The sequence below is a fragment of the Artibeus jamaicensis genome, unplaced genomic scaffold, assembly GCF_021234435.1.
Source record: "Artibeus jamaicensis isolate MK-2021 breed Jamaican fruit bat unplaced genomic scaffold, CSHL_Jam_final scaffold_1689, whole genome shotgun sequence".
Taxonomy (NCBI): Eukaryota; Metazoa; Chordata; class Mammalia; order Chiroptera; family Phyllostomidae; genus Artibeus; species Artibeus jamaicensis.
Window position 1 is genome coordinate 1,293,520 of NW_026522029.1, and position 25,538 is coordinate 1,319,057.

General features: G+C 43.3%; 1 protein-coding gene across 1 annotated transcript in view; it reads left to right on the top strand.

Annotated features, from left to right (window-relative positions):
* The window catches only part of TBX15 (T-box transcription factor 15), a 98,749-nt gene that overhangs the window by 63,547 nt on the left and 9,664 nt on the right, over positions 1 to 25,538 (top strand). Inside the window, exons 6-7 of the mRNA XM_037135147.2 lie at positions 7,504 to 7,568; positions 22,538 to 22,635. Of these exons, the coding sequence (XP_036991042.2) occupies positions 7,504 to 7,568; positions 22,538 to 22,635 (163 nt within the window). The remainder of the gene's footprint in view (positions 1 to 7,503; positions 7,569 to 22,537; positions 22,636 to 25,538) is intronic.

The window sequence follows — 25,538 nt, forward strand, 5'->3', positions numbered from 1 at the left end:
CAAACCATCAAGATGTTTCAGGCTCTGATAGAAGATACAGCAGCATCATAGACTTGGTCTTTGGAGTGACTAGAACCATGGGATTAACTGTGGTTGGAAGAGGGAAAGTAGAAGTCTCCGTTCTCTGAATAACAGATTGGATTTTATCCCAAGACTCTTCCTGAAGGCAGAGATGTGGCAATAAATTCTACAACTTTAGAATTTAGTTTGTAGGACAAACTAGAACAGTGATGAGTGAACTCATTGAGATCAGTTCTAGAGGCCAGGAGGGTCACTAGGGTAACTCAGGCTGAAACTAGAAAGCTACAGCTCAAGGTGACAATGAAAGAAAACCAAATGTGGGTACCCGAAACCCTTTCTCTTCCTCAGCCTTCGCTCATAGGCATTTGCCTGTGTCTGAGTACATTCTTATTGTATAAATATTTTGTCTATACCTGGGCTGGGGTGGGGACATGGTGGCTTGGTGGGGGCAGGAAACTGTAATTAAGATAATGGGATTTGGCAACAGACGTACCTGGTTTTATTTCTGACTTTTCTAGTGATGGATTATATGACCTTGGACAATTTTCTTACCCCCTTTCAACCTGTTTTCTGGTCTGAAATGTCCCAGCCCCACGAGTACTAGACAAGGGAACATGTATAAAGTCACTGACACGAGCCTGGCGTCTAATTAGTGGCAGTCAGCTGACATTGCTAAATCACCAGGTCTACAGAGACCTGAAGGAGTGTGGGGAGTAGAGGCCACTTTAAAGAAATTGCTCATTAAGGAGTAAGGGGATTGTTGGGAATTGGAGAAGTCGCCTTGGCTCTTGAAGAAATTATAATCAATAGGTAACTACTTTGATCTCTCTGTTCTCATGTCATATTGGTGAATTCATGATATGTAGACATTCAAAATAGATGAGTCATACTCAGTTCTGCCCATTTTGAAGTCAAGATAACAGCTTGTTTAACAAGCTTCTTGTCCCCAGATAAATCAACCAGCGTGATTGTTTAACATTCCCTTTGGCTGTGTAGATATGATTTAATGTAATGCAGTGACTTGTAATAAAGCAAACTAACCTCAGCTCTTTTCCCCAGGAACCTTGAGTCTGCACCCTGTAAGTCAGAGCTGTGAGCTAAACAATCATTTTCAGGCTTGTCTTGAAGAGGCCAGGTAGCATAAACTGTTCTCTTTGGTGAGCTGTATTCACTGATTACTGTGTTTTTATTGCCTCAACCTTCCAGCATGAGGGCAATTAATATTTTATGGCAAAATTGTTTACTTCTTATATGTCTTTTTAAGGGGGTGGTTAGGAGTTCTATGAGAGTAAAAGGGGAAAAAAGCCAGTGGTCGAATCATTGTTCTCAGGAGCTTGCTTAGAGGAACACAATGAAGAAAGGACAATAGAGGGAGGTGGGCAAGGTTACCCAGTTTCCTAAGGGGAGGCAGTGTCTTGTTCACACACAGCAGTGCACGTGACATTTGGAGACCAAGCTTTAGTCCTAAATATTCCACTGGCTACCTGTGTCACTCTGAGCAAGTCACGTTTTCTTTCTGGGCTCAGGTTTATTCTTCAAGAAAATGAGCAGTTGGCCTATACTTTCTAAGGTCTGTGTTAGCTCTGAATTTATCATTTCTCCTTCCTTTGTTCCTGCATGCTTTTTAATGAGGGTTGGGAGCCATTTGTTGTTATTGAACAGAGGCAGTTGACACACAATTTTCAAGTATTGAAAATTATGAGTGTTCATGTCTGTGCACTCATTTAAACCTCTACAATATCCTGGACCAATGCAGTTCTAGTGAGTCCACCCTTGAGAGGTGGGGGCATGGTGTTTTGTTGCTAGTAAACAAAATATTCCAAACTATACTATTCATTTGTGACTCCTCCCGGTCCTCTCCATTGTTGAAGTCTGTGTTTCATGTTGACTTCCATCTTGTTGCTCAGGCTGCACATCCAACTCTCTCACATCTAATCTGCCATTAAACTCTGCTTCTTCTACTGATGGAATATTTTCTCCTTTCTAATCTCATTGCTTCTGCTCTTGTTCTGGACCTGACTTCCCCACCCCATGGCCTACCCCTCCTTGCCCACCCCACCTTAGGCTGTTGCAATAGCTTCTGGCGGAGTCACCTGGGCTGCAAGCTTATTGTCTTACCAGCCATCACGTGTGTTCATTGCCGGTTGGGTCTTCCAACAGCACAGCTCTGACATCATCATTTCTGTGTCAAAAATTGTCCATGAATCCTCAGTGCTTCGAGAGCCAAGACCAGGATCCCGAGCCTGTCAATTAAGGTCCTCTGTGGCTGATTACCAACTACATGTCTAGGCTTATTTTTCATTAATTCTCATTAGGCATCTCCAAAAGTTCAGCAATCTGGTTCAAATTTTACTGCTTGTACTTTGTAGCTGCCTTACTTTTGCATGTGCTGTCGTCTCTGCAGGAATGCCCTTCCCCTTCATCTTTATCTGTTTAGATTCCTTCTGTTCTTTAAGTTTGGTGCATGAACAATCCCGTACCACCTTCTTTACATTTTCAGCTGCAAACGAGCTTTCCTCGTGGAACTATTAGTGAGGGTACCTCTCTCATGACCCTCTCATTTGCTGAGTTGTATGTGTCCAGTCTTCCTCTCGATGTTTTAAGCTTTTTGAAAATGATGGCTGCATATTCAATAAAAATAGTGTGACATGGTGGAAAACATCAGGTTGTGAGTATTGCTTTTGACAAATCACCCCACATCAGTATTCGCATTTGTGAGTTGGTGGTTTGGTCTGAGTCAGTGCTCCTTGGTCATAGAACATAGAACATACTGTCAATGAAGAAGATATTTATGGTTCACTGAAAAGATGAGGAAAAATAAAGACAGTATAGATAGGGACTTTTTATACATGCAAACATTCACTTTAGTAGACCCTACATTTAAAAATTTTGCCCTTTTTACTTTTTTGATGTGAAAATTTCATGTGTTTTATGAACTAATGATGACAGAAGTTAGTAGGTGTTAACTCTCTTCACTTGGTAGAATAAAAAATTGGAATATCAGTGTCGATCTTTCAAATATCGGAAGATATTTGAATTGGAAGGGGGAAGTAGAATTGGCCAATGAAAAATGTTTAAAGACTTATTTATTTATTTATTTATTTAGAGAGAGGGGAAAGGAGGGGAGAAAGGGAGGGAGAGAAACATCAATCAATTGCCTCTCACACACCCCCAACCAGGGACCTGGCCTACAACCCAGCCACTTGCTCTGACTGGGAATCAAACCAATGACCTTTTGGTTCACAAACCAGTGCTCAATCCCCTGAGCCATACCAGCCAGGGCCAACCTATGACATTTTGAAGCCCAGAAGCCACTAATTAAGATGAAGGACACTTTTATCTCCATAATTCTCAGACATTTGTGTCCGTTCCATAGTGCAGAGCTCTGGGTATATCCTTGGAAAATGATTGAATGACTGATTAGCCGACACTCTTCTACTACCAGTTTCTTTATATATCTGTGGTTCTGCTTTTTTGGGTATAAATAGTGAAGTGTGAAGAAAGACTTTCTATGTCATGAGACATCTTATGCTTTTCTTTCCCCCTTTCCCATTTCTTCCTCCCACCCTTGCTGACTGACCCATAGACTCCTGGGGCTGCTAGCATACTGAAGTTATTATTACTGTTATTTGCTCTCAGAGTGCCAACTTGGCGGGCCTGTGGCAGAGAGGAGGGTGCACTGTGCCCAGAATCTCATCGTGGAGAAAAAGGTGGTAAAAGTTGGAATAAAGGTGACTCCACACTTTATGCTTTTTCTTGGAAGAGGCCGACGCCAACATGTCCTCATGGAATTAGCAGGAAATTTCCATTACAGAATCTTTGTCTTCTCTAAGGAAAAAAGCCTGCTGAACCTTGAGGGTTTTTTTTTTCCTCCCCAAACAGGAAACTAGATTTCAAAAAGATACAGCCCCATTCTCCTCAGGTAACACAGTCTTATTTCTGGATGAGAATTGGCTCCATGAACCAGCTAGAAAGTCAGCCACCACAGCCAGGTTTGTGTAAGCAAATCTAACAGGATTTCTGAGTCACTCATTATATCTTAAACTAGTGAGCCAGTTTTACCCTAACTTTCCAGTCACATTGGTATAAAAACTTTTTTTTCACACAGGCTAAGGTTTGGTTTCTCAAATTCCAGTGGAACACTCTTCAAACAATAATGGTAAAAAAATAAGACTAAGAGAGTGTTTATTAGGGCAGGGCCTTTCATCCTTGGTTCTATAAAATCATACTCAAGATTTTATTTTCTTTGTAGGTTGTGCAATTTAGGTCTGCATTGTGCATTCTGGGATATAATTTCTTTAACTGCCTCTATGTTAGTAGGCAAAAAAGTCAGTGAAAATGATTAAAATGAATGGTGCCAGGCAAGCAACCACCCCCTCATGGGCCGCAGTCTTCAATAACTCAGATGACAAATCAGTGTAAGGTTATGGAAATAAAATCAGTGAAGAAAAATACTTTCACAAACTCTGTACTTTCTGTGTCTCCTCAGACATTTAAGACTTTGTCTGTATTACCTACAATGAAAGCAAATAGGATTGAGGGAATCATTTGGTCTGTAGTCTCTAAGGCTCAATATGGCTTTGGGATTGATCCCTGCTTCCTACATCATCCTTCACTTATTCATTCAGTCATTGAACAGATATTTACTGAGCATGAATACCATGTCATATTATATTCTGCCTAATAAAATGATCTGTAAAATAGACAGAGTTCCTACCAGAAGACCAGGGGAGAGACAAATAGTAAATATGTGAGCAATAAAATAAATGTATAATTGCCAACTGGGTTAAGAGCCAAAATGGAATTAAAGAAGATGCAGTTTGAGAGAATAGAGGTATGCTATTTTGGAGGGGCATTCAAGGAGGACCTCTCTTAGGAGATAACATTTAGAGTGAGACTTAGGAGGAAGAGGAGGGGTCAGCTGTATGAAGAGTATAGAAAAGAATGTTTTTGTCTGGAGAGAGAGTGCGTGTGAGGTGCCAGAGCAGGGAGTGAGCTTGGCACATTCCAGCACTGAGAGCAGCCCAGGTGGGCTGGAGCCTATGAACCAGAGACAGAGGAGTGTCGGTGGGGACAGAGAGGTAGACAGGAGCCAGGGCAGGCCAGTCCTGATAGACCAGGCATGGAGCTTAGACTGCATTCTGAGCATAGCAGTAGCCACAGCAAAGAAGGACACAGTCCAGTGGCTTGTTAACAAAGACCACCTTGGTTGGTGTGTAGAGGAGATTGGGCATGGACAAGAGTGGGAGAAGGGAGATCAGTGCGAAGGATATTTAGAGTAGTTTAGTCAGTGGATGATGGTGACCAGGTCTACAGTAGGGAGATAGAGACAGACAGGCATATTAGGGTCTACTCAATAAACATAGTTATGGGGTAGGGTTGAAAATTAACTACTCACATTTAGCTCATGTGCTACCTTCAAAGTGAGACCTCAGAGCCCTTCCACCTGGACTAATCTGTACCTTCTCTAAGCTCTCACGGCACTCTGCCTTTATGGCAAACCTGATCATTTTCTGTTTCACGTTGTAATTATTAGTGTCTATCTCTGCTTTTTTCTTCTAGATTATAAGCTTCCTGGGTTGGGGGAAAGCCGATACACAACCACGTACTCACTGTCCAACATTCCGCCAGCTGTGCCACCTATCACATTACTTCGTACACAAAAGACACTTGATAATCCACAATGAGTAGTAGAACAACACTTTTAATAAAGTTCTCCGAATCTCACATTAAAAGCTTTGAAACAAGTATAGAGGTGTTGTTTTTCCTAACATTTGATGGCATTTGCCTAGTAGATCTCCATGCAGGCTCACTGGCCTGAGATCCAGTGAATTGTGGGAAATGGGTTTTCAATCTTTTCTCCCAGGCCCATGATACAGAATATTGTTATATTTACAGGGTCTTAGGAGGCCCCCAAAACATGGCAGCACAATCATATATCAGAAACCCCTATCAGAAATGAGTCGACTTGAAAGAGAAAATAAAATATTATAACCCCAACTTGAAAAGAAAATGTGGTGTGTGGTTTATTGCTGTGGATTATGAAGAAAGAAAGAACTGATGTTAAGTCAGAAACAGAACACAGTGACAGTCTTTAAACTCAACTCGGTATCCACGTGGCAGACAGTGGGTTTTGGAAAGCTGAAGCTTCAGGTTCCTGCTCTGGTCTATAAAATGGATGTAAAATTGCTTTCGCTGCATTATTAGTGCTATATTATTAGTATGCCATTCTAGAGGGAAGGAATGTTGAGGGGAAAATAACTTTGGTACTTTCAAGTTTGTTCATCAGAATCTCATGCTGAATTTCAGACTTTTAAAGGCTGTGGCTTTGGGAAATTCCATTCTGGTGGAAGATTTGCAGCATTGGAAAGAACTTGAACATCCTAGTGATAAGTTCTGCAATTATTGGGGAAAAAGATGATCTCAAATAAGGAGATTCTTTTTATTTCTAGAATTACTTTTCATCGAGAGTGCCTTCCCTCTTTTACTGAGCTCCCTAGCCCCCGCCCCTATTGCTTGAATGTGTCTATTACACGAATGTAGTAAGTCATTAACATCAGGTTTAGACATGTAGTTATTGAAATGTGTCCCATGACCAAGGCTGAAAGTAGAAACACTAGAGTGTATATGGAATTTGTTGGTCAGGCTTGTTCTAGCTTAGAGGCACTGGGATAATATGTACAGACACTGCAGAGATTGAGGGAGCTAGGATAGGATGAGATGAGTACTTATACACTGAGTGGAGGTTGACCAGATGGCTCCTAGGGACTTGTTTAAGCTGGGCCATGCAGTTTGCATTGGGTTTGCTTACCCTTATGAAGCTGCCTCTCTATTTCTCCTGATTCTCTTGCGAGCCTTGGAGATTGGAAGAGGCACACTGCATTCTGCTGCATCCAGTCACATATTTTCAGACAAAAGAATAGATACTTCCTGTGTCTTTTATGAGAGCATTTCAGGTCATTAAAGGAACAACCCTAGTGACTGAATGGCACAACTTAAGTAAAATGGTTAATGCAGTCAATGATTTGGATCCTTTAGGCGAGCAGGTTGTCTTGGTGATTCCACCTGATTGGATTGGCTGAATCCATTCATTCATTATTTACTCACTTGCTTACTCCTTCATTCAATAAACACTTTTCAGGGATCTCCTGTATGTCTTGTACCATGGACCCAGTTTTCTATTTCAATGGTTTTGTTTTGTTTATCATCATCTGAGGCAAGAAAGGTGAGTAAAAAAAAAGAGTTTACAGAGTGATACTGGGAAAACCTTGTTTTTTAGGGAGATGTGGGTCAGGTGGGTCAGACATCTGTGTGCCAGGCCCTAGTCCTGTATCAACTTCAATTTAAATCTCCAACTAAAAAGAAACTAAATAAAAACACTAGCTGTTATTACTAGAGTGATTGTTGTTAATTTTTTAGGAGCAACCAAAAAGGAAGTCCATTAATGAAAATACAATTCATGCCTTTTTTGTTGGTTTCCAGATCACCAGATTAAAAATTGACCGGAACCCTTTTGCTAAAGGATTCAGAGATTCTGGAAGAAACAGGTAAGAACAATTGGGAAAGAGACTTATGGGTATTTCTTTTCTTTATGACATTATCCCCACTATGCCCCATTGGTGGCATTTGGCTCCTGCTTTTTTGGAAAACACCTGCAGGTTAAGCCACTGTGCAGAGAAATAGACAGCGGATCAAAGAGTGAAAAAGCTGTCTCTGCCAAAGGCTGAATTATCCAGATTCTTTAACACACTAAATTAAACTAGCAGATCAAATCCCTCATGGTAGTTTTCCCTCTATATCCTACTTGGTAATTCAGTTGCTGAAAACAAATTTGATGTGATTTATGATCATCAAAAGATTGCTACTTTTCCTGAAAAGCATCTATATGTGCCTACAGCGCCTACAGTGATACCTCATTATCAGGAAAATACGTAATTGTGGACAAGTAAATTTTTCACAAAATTATTACCTTTAAGAGCTGTAACTTTATTTTAAAAAGCAACCATTTTTTTTTCTGGGAAATATTTCCAAAACACATTAGATGTTTTCTGCTTTATTAAAGAGGGTTTCTACAGCACCACCACTGTGGGTGACCTAACATCATCATCATGAGTAGGTTGTTGTACAGTGAGACCCTTAGGAATTGCTGCCGTGTATTGAACTCTTCTCTCCTGTTGTAAATGGTCTTTGAGACTATAGTGTTTTTCTAGCTAATTCTTCTTTCTCTCTGAATCCCTCCTTATCTAAAATTACATGTAAAACCAGTTACCCACAGAGAGTTAGGAGAGAACTGGAATTGCCAGGGAAACCAGATTAATCTCAGGTTATTCAATCAAAAAAATTTTTTTTTTAATTTTTTTTATTGATTATGCTGTTACAGTTGTTCTATTCCCCCCTTCATTCCCCTCCACCCTATCCCCCCATCCCCACCATTACCCCCCCTTTAGTTTATGACCATGTGTCTCAATTCCTTTAGATTCTATATTTCCCATGCTATTCTTGCCCCCCCATCTATTTTCTATCTACTGTCTATGCTACTTATTTTCTGTACCTTCTCCCCCCATCTCCTCCTCCCACTCCCCTGTTGCTAACCCTTCTTGAGATCTTCATTTCTATGTTTCCACTCCTGATCTAGCTGTCCTTTTAGTTTGCTTTTGTTTTAGGTGTGGTTGTTAATAACTGTGAGTTTGTTGTCCTTTCACTGTTCATGTTTAACTTCTTTTTCTTAGATAAGTCCCTTTAACATTTCATATAATAAGGGCTTGGTGATGATGAACTCCTTGAATTTGATCTTATCTGAGAAGCACCTTATCTGTCCTTCCATTCTAAATGAAAGTTTTGCTGGATAGAGCAATCTTGGTTGTAGGTTTTTAGATTTCATGACTTGGAATACCTCTTTCCAGGCCCTTCTTGCCTGTAAGGTCTCTTTTGAGAAATCCGCTGACAGTCTGATGGGGACGCCTTTGTAGGTGACTGTCCCCTTAGCTCTTGCTGCTTCCAGGATTCTCTCCTTCATTTTAATTTTGGCTAATGTAATTATGATGTGCCTTGGTGTGTTCTTTCTCGGGTCCAACTTCTTTGGGACTCTCTGAGCTTCCTGGATTTCCTGGAAGTCTATTTCCTTTGCCAGATTGGGGAAATTCTCCTTTATTATTTGTTCAAATAAGTTTTCCACTGGTGGCTGTGCCTTTCCCCCTTCTGGTACCCCTATAATTCGGATGTTGGAGCGTTTAAAGATGTCCTGGAGGTTCCTAAGACTCTCCTCATTTCTTTGAATTCTTGCTTCTTGACTCTTTTCTGTTTGGCCATTATTTGCTTTCTTCTGGTCCACTCCATTGATTTGAGTCCCAGTTTCCTTTTCATTGCTATTGGTGTCCTGTGCAATTCCATTCATTTCAATTAGTTTCGCCTTCATATATTTGTCTAATTTGTTGGTATAATCAACCAGTTCTGTGAGGATCCTGATGACCAGTGTTTTAAACTGTGCGTCTGAGAGTTTTGCTATTTCTTCATCGCTTAGGTCTATGAGCTCAGGGATTTTGAGAATTTGCGACATTTTTGGTCTGTTCTGGCCCTTTAAGTGTGAGAAGCGGTGCCTTGGACTCCCAGGTCGCTGGGTTGTGACGCTGTATGTGGAGGTGTGGTCAGAGCAGGGAAATGGCAGCGCTCTCCACTGCCACTTGCTGCGGGGACCCGCTGGGCCCTGGTCCAACCGCCCACTCCCTCACCTGTCCCCCCGCGCACAAATGCGTGACCACAGTCAACACGCAGCACCACTCCCCCGCTGTCTCCCCCGTGGTCACTCACTATGTCCAACCCTGTGCCTGGATTCCACGCCTCAGTCCGGCTGACCGAGACCTGTGCAATCCCGCTTCACCAGCCGCTGGTTTTGCCCGTTACTGGTCAGGCTGGAGAATTTGTTGTTAATGGACTTCCGAAAAGTTCAATTTTCCGTGTTCTGGCTGTGTTTTCTGTTGCTAATATTTAGTTATCTCTAAACTTGGTTGTGTGAGAAGGCACGGCACATCCACCTATGCCTCCATCTTGGTGGAAGTCCTCTCAATCAAAAAATTTAATTTTACATAAACCACACTGAAGCAGCAAATGGGATATATAATTCTTACAAAGATGTAGGCTTTGTGAGAACTGTTTACTTTGTGTTAAGACATTTTCCAAATTGGAGGTGTTTCTTTACACTGGAATGACCCAGGTTGCCAGGAGTTATCTTTGCTATTTTCTCTGCAAGAGTTTTCAGATAAACTAGTTTTATATTTAGAATCACTTCATAAACTATGTGGCCCCTTATATTTGAATCCAGATTTATGATAAAAACTGGTCGTAGTGATCATTTCTTTTACAAAATGATTTATGAAAGTATGGTACTTCTTTATGAAACCCTTATTGTGTATTTCAAATATACTTAGAAGTCTATAAAATTTTATTTACCTCAGAATTTTTTAAGGTCACACCCATTGAATGAAGTAAAATCCACTTAAACTTCCAGTTTGCAGATGACAAAATTGAATAATATGTTTTAGGTCAAGCAACTAGTTGGTGATATAGCTCAATGAGAACTCGGGCATATGGATTCCAGGCCAAATACTTTCCTCTTCAATGAGTCTTTGTTTAAAATGAGACAAAAGCCTTTGCTTTCAAAATTTAGCCAATGAAGAACAAATAGCTGTTCCTTTCATGTCAGAGGGACAGACCTCTTTTTCCCAATGAGTTTCTGTGTGTCTTTGAGCTGTTTCTTGCTGCGTCCTTGTCAGGACTGCAACCCCGGGCCCACCGAGGACCTTGTTAATGATAGGAGCCACGGTAGAAGCTGTGCTTTCATAGAGAAGCCTCTAGAGTATTTCAGATCTTTAACTTGGAGTCCAGGCATGGATCTCAGGGGTACTGTGAGTTTCCAGGTATTGTAAGTAAAATTGTGTGTGGGTGAGCCTGTATGCATTTCCTAGGGAGAGCTCTGTAGCTTTCTTCAGGTTATCAACAAGGTCCATAACTAGAGGTAAGAATTTATGCTCTCAACACAACTCTTTGTCCTGGGGCCATCCAGCCCTGCTGTCTTTAGTTATTCAAATACTTTCTTTTTCTTTTCTCCTGTCTCTCCAGTGGTGTTTAGAGTGCTCATTTTCTTTTTTGTGCCCAAGCTTTTATTTTTTTCTTTTCCTTACTCTCCCATTGGAGTCCTTGTTTTTCAGAGGCATGGCCTGGAACACAAAATTAGAATAGATCGGCTGCATGGACCAGCATTACAGCTATGGCGTGGGAATTGCATCCCCATTTTAATGGACTTGAGAATATGGCCATGTATCTTGAAGTATTTGCCTCTGGTTAGGAAGTTGTGATGACATCTCAGTTCAAGCCCTGAGGTCCTCCTGTCTCCTCAAAGGACAAAAGGGACCTTCAAACATCCCGTGGCCTTGGTCTGTTTTCACCCTTACGGCTGGCGAGTAGCTTACAGCTCCACAACTGTCTTTCCCGCCTGGTGAACGGCCTATTGTAAGGACTCCAGGAAAGTAGAACTGTGGGTCCCCAGTAGCCCATTTCAGTGCTTTATCTAGTTATTTTTCTGAGAGTATGGAAAGTCCTCATTAAGTCCCATTAAAACCTGCAGGCTATTTTAAGTAATATTAATAATTTTTGAAGTTATCTGAGATTGAACACTTACTGTGTTCCAGACCTTTTACTTCTATTCCTTCCAGTCTTCGAAACAACCTGTATTTTACAAATAGGGAAACTGAGGCTTAGAGGGCCTAAGCGGCTTCCCTAATGTTACAGAGTGGAGCTGGAACGGGGACCAAAGCCCAAGTCCCCCTGACTTCAAAGTCTGTGCACTTTCTGTTCTATCATGCCAACAGTTTAAACCAGACCTATTTTATGTTCAACAGGTATAGAGAACAGAATTCTTTCTCTAAAAACCCTTCATCTATTTAAATATATTACTCAAGTACCCAGAACCTTCTATTTTCCAAATAAAACAATCTGAATGTTCTCTGCCTATCTTTATGCACTTTCCCAGGACATTGTCAGCCGCTTTCTCCACCCCTGTGAACAAGAGGTTCCCAAGTAGAGGACAGGAAGTCAGGCTGAACTTCCCTAACAGGTGAAACAATGACACCGAAGTCACCTGTCTCACAATGGGGCAAGGATGAATCATTAAAGGTAGAAGCCAGTTTATCCTCCGGTCTCCAGGAAGCCAGGCTAAAATAAACTTGGTGCAAGTACAGTGGCCCTTGTATTTTCTCCTTGAGATGCTCAAAATTACCTGGCTATCACAATTTAATCCTCACTGGCTGCCTGCAGGATCTTGTGAGGGCAAGCATTATTAAGGTCATTTTGTAGAATGGAAGGATTGGGGATGTAGAGGATTGTCTATAAGTCTCCAGGTAGTTCTGTGCCATCATCAGAGCCCAGTTCCTTGCCCTCCAACCTGTGCCTTGTCTATTGTCTTTCTCCTGCTAATTGAGTTCTTACAAATCTGTGATGTTCCCCATGTCTGTTAGACATCAAATGACTCATACAGATGAACATGGTTTGTCGAGTTGCATATAAATGTACCCCAAACATACGGATTACATTTCCTTTTAAACACATGGGCTCAAAAATTAGGGGGGAAAGCACTTGGCTGGTGTTTTTTGGTTTTGCAGAACACAAAACATTTGTGGAATACTTTGGAGTTACAGAATTTGCCAAACCTCAAACCAAAACACGTTCAGGTTTGTTGATCTCAATCTAGCCCGGCGTGATCCAGGAAGGGAGGCATGTGAGGGGAACGATGGGGAGGACACAGCCACCCACGACGGTCCTGTGTCAGTCTCTCGGCCCACGAGCCTGTCAAGGCAGTGCCAGTCCTCTCATGCAGCTGGGTTGATGGCAGTGTCCTCTGAGGGTGGCCGGGTGGGGATGCTTAGATCCCATTCTTCCTATTTTAATGCAAAGTGATATCCTTGGAGAAATATTCCTGCCTTTGAGCCCCATCACTGTCTCTTCCCCTCGATGGGAACCAGTGTGGCTGTTCTCATTGCTGAGCCTGGGAGGAGGACTTCTTCAGGACCTGCTCGCCTGCAGAGGGCTGACCTTCTGGGCCCACTCTGTTGTATGGTAAGCCCAGCAGAGGATGCCCACAGTTTTGGGGGAGCCAGCCTATTGCAGGGGAGTTTGGGGCCACTTACTCAGCTTTCATACCCATGCCATAGTCTCCAGATGCTTTCGTCAGTAGTCACACTGGTGTGCTGGTCTCCATTGCATCGGGCTCCTAGGTCTCTCTTAGAATTTATTCTGCATTCAAATAAGGACAAGAGGTGATATTTATGGGGCCTTTCAGAACTCCAGAAGGAGCTCCAGTGAGTCCATAGTGTCAGCCCTGTGGTGTCACCAGCATCCAAGCCTGTCACAGTTCTCCCTGCTTCTTTAGGAAGTGTCATTCACACACCGCAGTGTGGGAAGTTACCACCCTGCAGACCTGACTTGTGGAGCTTCGAGCTTTTTCATTTCCATATAACTATGTCTGCAATCAGAAGTCTCCACCAGAAGAGTGTGCATGTGTGTGTTCACATGTATGCGTTTGTGTTCATCTGTGTGAGTGTGGGAGGGCGGGGGAGAGTAGTAGACGCCGGGCCTTTTGGAGTGGAAAACCCTGACCGATGTTGCTTCCAGACCTTGTCTTTGCAATGGGAGGGAAGTTGTTCCTCCTCCTAGATATCTCAGAAATTATGTGGTCCAACCAAGTAATGCTTTTTTCTTACGTTGATATTTTTCTCTCTCCCTTCCTCTCTTTCTCTAAAACCAATGATAATATGTCCTCAGGCAAGGATAAAAATAAATGTGGTCCAACACTGGCTTTGGGTGGGGAGTAGGTCAGTACATGTTTACTGTAATCAGACCTTTAAACAGGCACCATACCCAGAGTTCCCTCTGGGAGCTGTCTCCTGCCAGGAGGAGTCAGTAACACCTTCCTTCTTCTGAGGGAAAATCAATCACCTCACCCTGATAGTGAATTTATTTATACCAAATAAAAAGGGAAAAAAAGTGAATTGATAAAGAAGCTTAGTTTGAAAGACTAAAGGCAATTTTAAGCCAAGTCTGAGCCAGACTGCTGCTGTGAGACACCGATTCACCCTCATTGTGGATTAGACACATGCAGCCCTCAGGTCCACCGAGGATGCCAGTCTGTCTTGGAGTCTGGGAGTCTCACGGAAGAGGGGGTCTCAGGGGCTGAGCCCAAGCAGAGTAAGGCTTGGTTGAGAAAGGTCAACCCACAAAAAACTGAGAGGGAAGATTATATATTTGGGGGTGCCACTCCAATGGGAAACCCATGCCAAAGAGAAGACAAAGGTGATGAAACTGGAGAGAAGCAACAGTGTGTACACTGCGTCTCGTGGTCAAGAAGCAGCCTTGGGAGGCGCACCCGTCCGCATGCCTGGACAGCCCACCATGCTCAGCTAGAGGGAGCATTCCGACCACAGACCTTGCAACTCTAGGGGCAGCCAGAGGAGCGGACTCCGTGGGGGCCCTTGGCCCACATCTAGTGTGAGAGCCTTGTTCCTGTTAGGGGCGGCTGCCAAGATTTTAGAGAAAGCCCAAGTCAGCTTGGGAAATTTTATATAATTCCCAGGGACTTCCTCCAAAGCAAACACATACATGAAAAGGAGAGGATTAAAAATTTGATCTGTGTGGGGAGTGAGCGGTTCTATGAACTTGTTTTAAAAGTCATAAGTATATGACTCTGGACTTTGACATTGGGCTTTCCCTTACTCCCAGCCTCACTGCATCTAAGATAACTGCTAGGGGCGCTGTCCCATGTGACATGCCTTCCTCCTGATGCTCCCAGCGGGCATGCTGCCCCAGAAGGCACTGCTGTGGTTTCATGGTAGGTCCCAGGCGGAGTGGCCCTTCTGTAGTTCAGGGACCTGGTATAGCTTTTCAGGACAGCATCTTGTTCTCCGTGGAGTGCACTCTCTCAGGCTTGAGCCAGGACACTCAAACTCCACAACTCAGGGCCATCAGAAAGGAGCTGGTGGCAGGCCTTGAATGATGGGCGGGTTGGTTCATATGGGCTAATAGTTTCGCTACAGACCCTTACTGAGAAAACGATAGGGTCCGAAGGATGCAGTGTAGGAATCAACCGGAGCCTGAGCTGATTGTCAATTGGCACTGCCTTCTGCAGGGAACGTGGCTGGTGGTAGCCCTTCTGGGTGCCTGGTATCGCATTCCATAACGTTTCAGGGGATGGCAATCTGAAAATGGAGCCATTGCATTACAGGAATGGATGGATTTGCTTGCTGGAAGAGGATGCTTAACGAGACTTGTAATTAACCCAAAGGGAGGGGTGTCTACTGGTGGTGGGGAAAATACTTGGGAGTAAAGAAGTCTTCTGTGCCTTTCTCTTAAGCAGTTGTTATTCCAAGGCCATGTTCATAGAGGAAGAAACCATCTCCTTGGGCACAGACAGGAACCCCAGTCAAGGCCCAGCCTCTCCTCACAAGGGCCACTGAAGAGGAGTGTGCGGCCAGCAAGAGGACTGTGCGATGAGGAAGTGGAGTGGCTGAAGCTCAAAGATAGGAAAAGTCAGCTAGACATTGGCCCTGGGCCAGTTCATCTTTGCTTAGATCCCACAAGAAACAACATTTCTTTGGAGTCGGGAGAAAGGGTGCAGGGCGAATCTCAGTTACAATCAGTTAGCAGAGTTCTGTTATAACCACGTATCTGAAATCTTGTCTACACCCTTATCTATCTATCCAGCTGAACATAAAACGTTACCATATTTGTAGGTCAAAATGATAAAATAGCAGTAATTTTATACAGTTTAACCTGATATTTACTTCTAGTCATTTAAATTATAAATATACACATAAGAGTAATAATCACTTCATATAGTATCTGTGGTCCAGGTTGTCCGCTTTCGTCTCCAAGCTGATTGGTATTGGCTCAGTGGGCCCATTTGATTGATGGTGGAACAGAGAACGGTGAGTTAGTAGCGTTCAGAATTTGCAAATCCAGCAGGAACAGCACCCAGAGTATGATGTCACCCTCTTCTGTTAGTCACAGCTAGCCAGTCAACAGAAAACCTCGCCCTCATCCACCTTGGATTCCTTGTCACTCTCGAAGGCTCACGTAGCCAGCTTAGAGCCAATGAGCTGACCACTTGCCTTCTTTCCACCAGCACGACTTTCTACACGTCTCACTTTCAATTCCTGTATTTTCATTTCTTCTCCCTAGAGCCATTGGCTGTGCTTTTTCCAGCCAATCTCCTCCTGTTCTTTCCTGGCAATCTTTTCTAGCCTCTGTAGATTTTGCATACTCTTTTGTTATCCCTGGCACGAGTGACATTGAGCAGAGCTATGGGAATAATCAGCGCTGGACTCCCTCTCCAGCCGGCGCAACTGCATCTCCAGTTCAAGGTAGCTGGCCCTGTACTGGACTCAGGCAGCCGCCTCCTGCCAGACTCCTCCCGTTCATCCAGGCCAGAGCTGTTCATCATGTCCCCTGGCTTACGGTATTTAACATTTTTCTCTGCCTTGTTATTTGTTCTCCCTCCTCCATCATGAACCTTTTCCACCATTGTCCTTTTGGCTGTGTGGATTTGCCAAGGACGATTGGCAGCTGTTTTATTATCTATGGCTCTTGCCCAGCGATGGTGTCATCTAACAGAGTGACGTCTTTTTAATGGCTAACATATTGGAGTCTGAAATATCTGCAAGATAATGAGGCCTACGGAGGCTTGAGGGACACGTTTTTGGTTCTTGGAGGAGAGAATGAGAAATAGAATGAGGTAACACACAGATCCTTCCACATTTGACCCGGAGCCAGAGGGCGGACACAGCTCTGAATTCCAGTGAAGTAAGAGTGTTTGCTCTGGTTATGAGTCGCCACCTGAGCCATTGGAGGGATTTCTTTTGCTTCAGTTAGACCAGTAGTTGCTGAGTTTTCATTGTTTTCTCTCTTGTTTTGATATATTTTGCCTCTGATCAATCTACTTTTATTAAGTCACAGTTTGGAGGGAGCAGTACTGGGGCCCCCATTTAGATAGGAGACTCAGGCGTGGAAAGGTTGCACTGCATGGCCGAGTTGGCCTTAATAAGCAGCCGGGCTGCCCTCTGAACCAAGGCGGTGTGTCTCCAGAGCTTGTGGTCTTAACTGCTATGCTGATCTGCCCCTTATGTGATTCACTATTACCCTTTTTAAAATAATTTTTACCAGTCATCTTTTATGAGGAGTTAATTACAATGTGAAGGGACCCAGCAGTGCTGGGCAAAGGTCTTGGTCAGGAATGTGGAGTCCACACTGGGCCCTCTTCAGTGGTACATGTGTTGCACTCATGTCTGAGTTCCTTATAAGACCGGCAGTAGCTGAAAGGGACAGAAGCTGCCTGCACCGTAGAAACTGTAGTGACACCCTCTTTCTTCCCACTGATACTTCCTGTGACACCAGTAGTAACCTCTTTGAAAAGCTCCAGCAATGCCTTTAGGGGTGAAATCTGCATCAGTATCCAGCTTGGCAGCTCCCCTATTTTGATATCCATGAGCTGCTTCTCCTTCAGTAGGACAACTGGAGTCCAGGGTCAGCATCACCAAGTTCAAATTAGACCATTTCATTCCGATTCAGAGAAACGTAATATTGCAGTCAGCCTGCTTTGTGTTTTCATGACTTCTTATTGTGCTTCCCAAGGCAGTGAAAACTCCTTATGGACTGCCTTTGCTCAAAGGGGTGGGGTTCCCAAGTTGGGATCACTGCATAAGAAACTATTTTAACTCAACTCCAAGTGGTTGTTCATTGGACAGCTCCCTGCTCTTCCAAACCATTGTAAAGCACATCAGTGACAGCCAATTAATCATGTAGATTTACTTATTGTACCAACCAAACCTGAGTTTTAAGTGATAGCTTGCTTTGTTTTATTTTGCCAGTTTTGTAGACTTCTGTTAGGAGGTCTTTTAAGAATATCCCCAGACGACAAATACTCAGAGGAATCTGTCTAGATGCAGGAGCCAATTGCAGAGCCAGCGAAGGAGAAGGCTGTGTAGAAGATTGGACCCCACCTCGGTGGACCAAGGGCAGTCTCAGCAAATGGATTTGGCAGTTGAGATACCATAACAAGATCTCAAAGAACAGTATATTCTTGTTTCGTGTCTTTTCAAATGTTGGAACAGGAAGAGAAAGGAAGGTTGCTCAGAGGCAGAGTGCTGCCCGTGAGATAAAATCTAAGCAGCTAACATGGAATAAACATCCATGATGTTCCCACATCCCCCACCCCCATCTTACATCCACAGCTTCAGTCACCGTGAACTATTTTCAGTTCCCAGAACATGCCTTCTCTGTTATACCTTCAAGTCTTTGCATACAGAGTTAACTCTACTAGGAAGGTTCTTTCTGCCTCTGTGTAGAAAGCTGCTGAGTACCCTTTAGTATTGAACTTAAATAACTGGACTTTACGGACTATTACTTGAGTTTTCAGGCATATTTAATACTTCTTGCTCAGTGCTCCATGGCATGTACGTATCTTCAGTGTAGCATTTTTCACACAGTTCAGAAACTAGTTATTTACGTGTGCTCTTCTTGTTGAATAGGACACACCTAAAGGATGAAGACCTTGTGTCTTCTTTACATCTCCTGAACCCAGCATAATAGTTTTTCTTGTTAGATAACTCCTTATGATTTCAAGATCTTGATTAGTAGACTTCCCTTAGCTCTTGACTGTCTTCTATTGAGAGATGACCAATGGTTTTATCAACTCGTAGCATATGTTCCCTTTGTTACTACCAGCAAATAGGATGGGGGAAGAGATGGAGGAAGAGGCAGAAGTAGAGAGAAAATAAGCAGAAGAAGCATAACAGTAGCTCTCTCTCTCAAGACAAATAAGAAGCAGAGCCATGCATTGGTGTGCTACCTAATATGTTCATGAATATGAACCTATTGTTATAATTATCAAATATTTGCTGAACTGCAAATGGATGGTGTCAGCAATTTTTTTGAATGAGAAGGTTGGGAGAATATTTCTCTATAGTCTGGCTATTTTTCCAAATCAGTTGATCTCAAGGCATCCTAAGTTTGCAAGAGCTCTCTGGCTTGCCTCCTCTCTTTTCTCTTCTCCCGCCTCTTCAGCAGTGTCTTTGGTTTGGCCAGGGGGCAGACTGAAAAGTCCGAAGAGGAAAGGCCTGGAAAACAAAGAGGTGATTACAGCCAAAGGACTGAACAAAAACAGTTTGGATATGGCCTCTGTTGTCACTGGAGAAAACAGGGAAAAGTAAACAAAAGAGGGACCCTTGCCAGTGTGATCATCTCTGATTGGAAACCTCTGAGATGACATCAGGTCTCTGGTGTGCAACAAACCCAGAGTGGCTCACCCTGTGGAACATATTGATAATATGTGGTTACCTTAGGACATTTTTTTTATTTGTTAGACCATAAATTCACATGTAAGAACCTTGAGATTAAAAAGAAAATATGATGATGATAAATAAGTAAACAATGTGTTGCAAAAGACATCCAAGTGGCCGAAGGTGTTAATAGGTGGTTTGCAAGGACTCTAGTAAGAGGAGTGTGGAACGGACCGGCCTCAGCTTGGGGACTTAGACTCACAGAAATTCTGTGACTGGAGTGGAAGAAACCAAAGGATCACTGAAACCTCACTGAGATATGAGTCAGGAAAGGTCCCATCAGCAATAGAAATGATTCCCAAGTCTGTAGTACTAGAGGACTCCTTCTGTCTTCAGAGTCTTGATTTTACATCAAGTTGTTTTCCTAAGTTTTAGGCTTTGAAAAATGAATGCTGGTTAAAGTTCATGGAATACTGACTCATCTTTATTGACATCTTGCCATGTAACAGGCAATGTGCTAAGCACTGGATCATAGAAAGTCATGGGATCACAAGCAGACATGCTAGTGCTGAGGGAGATGGATTATCTAATACTTATCTCGCCATGGCACTTTTCTGAGTCCTGATCTATAGAAGTGGTACTTTCTAACAATTAGATCTACTCCATGGAGCTTAATGTGGTTGAGGACAAATAAGATGTGGCATGTTATAAACAAATAATGAGTAATTTTTCTAAGAAATACATTCTGAATACATAGATTCAGTAAAGGTCTAGGATAAATCTGTGAGAGATGGATCCGCAATGGATTCGTAAGATGTTGTTAGGAATGTGTGGTCTTAGCCAGTATTTCTGGGTAGCCATGGCCCCTATCCCTCAATTACATCATCAGAATAGCTCTTGTTGCGACAGAGCCCTGAGCTGCATGATCATGGGTGCATCCTATGTGGCATGTTATCCAGTACATTCTTCACAGCTAAGGCAAGTCTTCCTGTTGAAGATGTGGGAATGTTGCACACTCTCACTGTTTACCCATCGGTCATGGAACCAGAGGGTGAAAGTTACATTAGAGATTTTGGCCCAAAGTCAGGAAGAACTTTCTAATAGACATGTCAAAAAATTGAATGCTTTCCTTGGGAAATACTCCAACAGAGGCTGGATCACCACCCAAGGTGGTGTCATAGAAAGTAGAAGTTGACCACACCCAATATCTCTATTTTTTAAACCTATGGTTCTATAACTCAGTCTTTCAGTTGGATTTTAGATTTAGGGAGATGGTCACGGTCCTATATAGAACTGACTGCTTTAAATAAAATTATTAATACATTTGCCACAGTCTTTTTGCCTGTTATGAAAGTAAAATGAAAGTTCATTTTCCCTTTAATGAATATAATATTGGCAGTATATTGGAGCGTTACTGGTACTTTACAGTTTTCTATCACCTTATAATGAAATGAGAAGGGACTGTTCTTTGTCCTTGAGCTAATATTTTGTCACCATCATCAGTGCACGCTCTTGGGAAGAATGGAATAGGAGGTGGAACAATAAATATATTGCCATTGCCAATGAGCCTCCCATGCCACCAAAGGGACCCCTGAGATGCTCTAATGGGCCACTAACATTAGAGCTCAGTGTGGCTTTACCTGCCTGTCCCCTTATTATTCTGAACTTCCTAACTGCTGGGACTCTTTCTCTCCACAGATAGTTTCATGTACTGTATTCAGCATTAATGCAGGGTGAGTAGGTGAAGTTGTCTCCTATTCCTACGTTTAACAGATTAACAGCTAATAAACACCATGCAACACCCTCTTCTCTCCACCTCTTCTAAAAATACAGACTTTGATTTGCCAACATTGGTGTATTTAAAGCCTCTGAGATTCCAGAGAAGACTTTAGAAAGTTAACTGTGCATGTAAGACCTGTTCAGAGAGGAAGTTTTCCAACACAAAGAGCCAATCAGTATATCAGCAGCTCATCTGAGAAGAACCTCAGGGCATCTTAGAGTCATTTATAAGGAAAGAATATTTGTTCTCACTTAAAATAAAACTTCTCACTTTCTTCCTGGTGTGCAAGACTGTAGAGAATTCTGGAAATGTATTACCTAGGGAGATGGAAAGGCAGCCTAAGTTTCATCTCAAGAGTGAACGCTTGTCTTTTCCAGGAAAGGACACCACGTTATATTCCAGTGACTTATGCCACTTCTCTACCCTCCTCCTCCAGGCTTCTTCACTGTCCTTGAACTTGCCCTTCCTCCACCTAGATGGAGGAAGTTAGTTTTAAAGAAAAATCAAATGTCAGAAGCTGTGTTCAAAGCCTTACATGAAACCCCAACTACAGTACTCTGTTTTGACCACATGGAATATCAGCAAGAGTATGTCTGAGATAACTTGGATAATTATGTTAAATTGATGTCCATCAACAGCTCACTGATGTGATACAGAGAGAATTGATGGAATGGTAAAGTAGGAGTGTGCGCATAGTTCGATGAACAGAGTTTCCAATATCAATGAGCCAGAAGCCTTAAAGTAGTGTATCTGCAAACTCCTGGGTGTTTTCTGAAGTCTGACAGTCCCGAGAATCTGACCCTCAAAGTTCAGCTTGGTTATTAGATTATAAAATACAGATAAATATTTGCCTGAGGTATAATTTCTGGGATCAATCCTTCTCTTTGCCTTCAGGTAGGTATTTCCTGTTGCAACAGAAACTCGGGTCTATTTGATTGCTTACCTCACTTTTTATTTCTATTGCCTTGCTTGTCAGTTTCATTGACTCCATGTACCCAGTGGCGGAGTTGACTCTGGGATGGGCTGGGTCAGTGCACTCTGGTAATGATGATGACATTGCCCTATGCCAGGGACATGGCCAGTGCTACTCTGTGCTCAACCCTGTTCATATTAGTGACCCGGATCTTGACATGTTCTCTTTTTCATGCAGACCGAACCTCCTTTGAAGAAGGTCAGAGTGAAATTCCATCGTAGTTATGACTTGTTTGCCAATCATCTGAATTGGGTTCATTTCTTCTTCCTCCTGCCACCTAGTGTCACCTGTGCCTTGTGCTCTGCCAGAGTTGTTTCCTGATGGTGCTGTCCCTCATGCCCTCTGCATATACCACTTGCCAGACAAACCACCCAAGATCTGTAAAAAGTCAGTGTATTTCTTGGGATTATTGACAACTTCCTTTGCTGGCTTCTCTCTCTGCAGAACCGGACTGGAAGCCATCATGGAGACTTACGCGTTCTGGAGACCCCCTGTGCGCACACTCACCTTTGAGGACTTCACCACCATGCAGAAGCAGCAAGGTAAGGCCCTGGCAAGGCCTCTGCCCAGAGATAGGGCCGGGGAGGGGGTGAGAGCTGAAAATATAGCGCACCTGGCCCCCAGCCAAGCCTGATTTCCCTGGAACGAAGAGAACTTGGTTGCTATGCAAATAAAAGCATGGCTGCTTGTGCAAATAGCCCAGCTCCAGGGGCAGTGCCTCCCCCGGGCACCCCACACAGCCTTCCTAAAAGTAAGGTTATACAGGAAAGGTTTTGATGGTGGGGAGAGGATCATTTCTATCACTAACCATTCACAATGCCCTTGGCACTTGAAGAGATCTTTATAATAACTTCATTTTTTTCTCAGGGTAGCCTTATAGGTTTTCTTAGTTTTGTGGATGAGAAAAAAACTTGGCTTTGAACCATGGGAATCAATCACCCTGGGTCCGAAAGTGAGGAGGGGGCTCTGTAAAACCCGCCTGGATCTGTAACTCATGCTTTCTCCTTTTTTGCTCCTGTGGAACGCACCTCTCAAGGTGATGGGCTAGGTAGGCTCCCCTGCGCCGCCTGCTCTGTGCTTTTCACCAGTTTCTAACATCCAGCCCCTTACAGCGCAGGGTGGGAAACCAGTGGCCACGTGCACAGAGGGCTCAGTGACTCCCCTGTTCACCAGGTACCAGAGTGACAGTTCTCCACTGAGTCAGACACCTCTGAGTTCCCTTCTCCAGTCTTGTCCTACTCAAAAGTGACACCAGTCAAAATGATAGACAGAGCCTATTCTGTTCCACCAAAAGGCCACTGCTCATGGTTTAAGATGAACATAGAGATGAAAAGCATAGACACTTGGGTTAGGCTCTTATTGCTCTTCCTTCCAAGCTTTGCGAACTTGGTCTAGTTCCTCATCCTTTGTCACACTTAATTTTCTCATCTGCAAAATGAGGAGCTGTAATAGAATTCTTGTGAAGATTAAATGAGATAATGCATTTAAAAACATAGGAAGCACTCAGTACATGCTGGCTGTCATTGTTATCACCAGCACCATCACCATCACCCCTTTATGTCTCCGTATGTGGAGACCTAAGAGGAAGATGAATCAGGCTCAAGAGATACTGCTTTTCTGATGATTGTTCAAAACATTCATCTTCACTGGGATCTGGTGAGACAAATGATTCAGAATTTCTCTCTCTTTTCCCATAAGTAGAAAAGACAAGGAAGCCCTCCCTATGAAGTGACTTACTCCCCATAAGGCTTTGATAGAAGCAGGACAGTAAATATTACAGTGTGTTACTTTTAGGCCTCTGTGGCCCTTTGGAGGCAGAGGTTTTATGGAGAGCCAGGAAATCTGGGCCTTGATCCTTGATGGTCACTAACTCTGTAACTTCAGGCAGGTTATTTTCAGCGCCTGGGCTCCAGCTTCCTCACCCGCCAGAAAGCGACCATCTTTATTTGAGGCTCCTCATATAAACATGCTTTATAAATGAAAATGTATCATGCACACACTTGCCCTTGTGTATTTCTGAGAAGGCTTCTTGCTGATAGGCCTTGGCCTTACTCATGGACTCTCTAAGATCTTGCTAAGCAGCATCTGTATCACGGAGGTTGATATGAGGGGCTGGCAGAGATGTTGGCAGTTCCTGAGAACAGGTAACGTTGTGTTCACTGCTGAGTCCCCAAGACTTACTGCAGGGCCTGGCACCCAGGAAGTACCCAGTGAATGATGAATGAGGTCACACGTGGCATTGTGGCTCAGGGAGGCAGGGTCACCATCTGAGTACGTCTTGGAGCACCACCACCCACTAAGTGTGTGGGTGTGGACGGGGAGTGATGTTGGGGCTGCTGACGGCATTTCACCCGCCCAGGGGGCCGCTGGGCAGGTGAGGGAGCAGCTTAGATATGCACGTCACAGGTTTCATGGTGTTTCCACTGAAAATTTATATATCTGAAGACTTACCGGTGAAACTTGGCAAACTGTGGTTAAAGAGAAACTGAACTTTCAAAGTAAAACATCACGTTTATTCAGCAACTCGGAGAGGAAGAATGAACTTGAATTATTGGATACATATGGCAGTGGGATGGGCTGGAGGAAAAGCCAAGACCCTATTAAATAATATAATTGAAATACATTTTTGAACTATACACTGAACTTGATCCAGATTCTCATTATGAAAAAATATGTGGCTTGGTTTCTGGACGTTAACAAAGGATGTAAAAGTAACAATACCCATTCCCTCTTCCCTTAAGGACTAAGGGTTATAGTAACTCTGGACAGTATCACTCATGACATGAAGAAAAGAAGCGCAGCCATCTGTGTGGGTCTGTTTTTGTGTCTTAGAAGACATAGGGAGTGGTGAACTCACACCAGTGACAGACAAGGTGTGGCACTTACCTTTTCGTGAGGAGAGTGTTGGCAGGGTGGCACTGAACCAGACCGCCTCACGAGGACCGATTCGCCAAGGTGTCCATATGACCTCGTTGTCTCACACACAGGACCGTCTGGCAGGTCGAATACATGGCTCAGGACGGTTTGGCGGTGCTGCTGCTGCTCGGGGCTGCGTCAGCTCTTCTGCTTGGATGAGGTTAAGGGTGCTGTTTTCATCCTGCCCTTGCATTATTTTTGTTTCTCTTTCATTAAGATCCATCTGTTGATAAAATTCCAAGGAAAGCCCTTGGGTGAATGAGCCACACTTTTGCAAAAACCTGAATCCTCTGTTTTTAAAAACATATTGACTGGGTATTCTATATAGTTGTTTTTTCTTATAGGAAGCATGCATGGGATTCATTGTCCTTGCCTTTTACACAAAAAGGAACTGAGGCACAGTCTAGTACTCTGTCTGTAGTTACGAGGCAGCAGAGCTGAGCTGAGAACTCTGAAGTGGATCTCTTACTTGACAGCTTCCATCAGACCACAGTATCTTCCTCCATAGCTTTAATTTTAGTATAGCTTT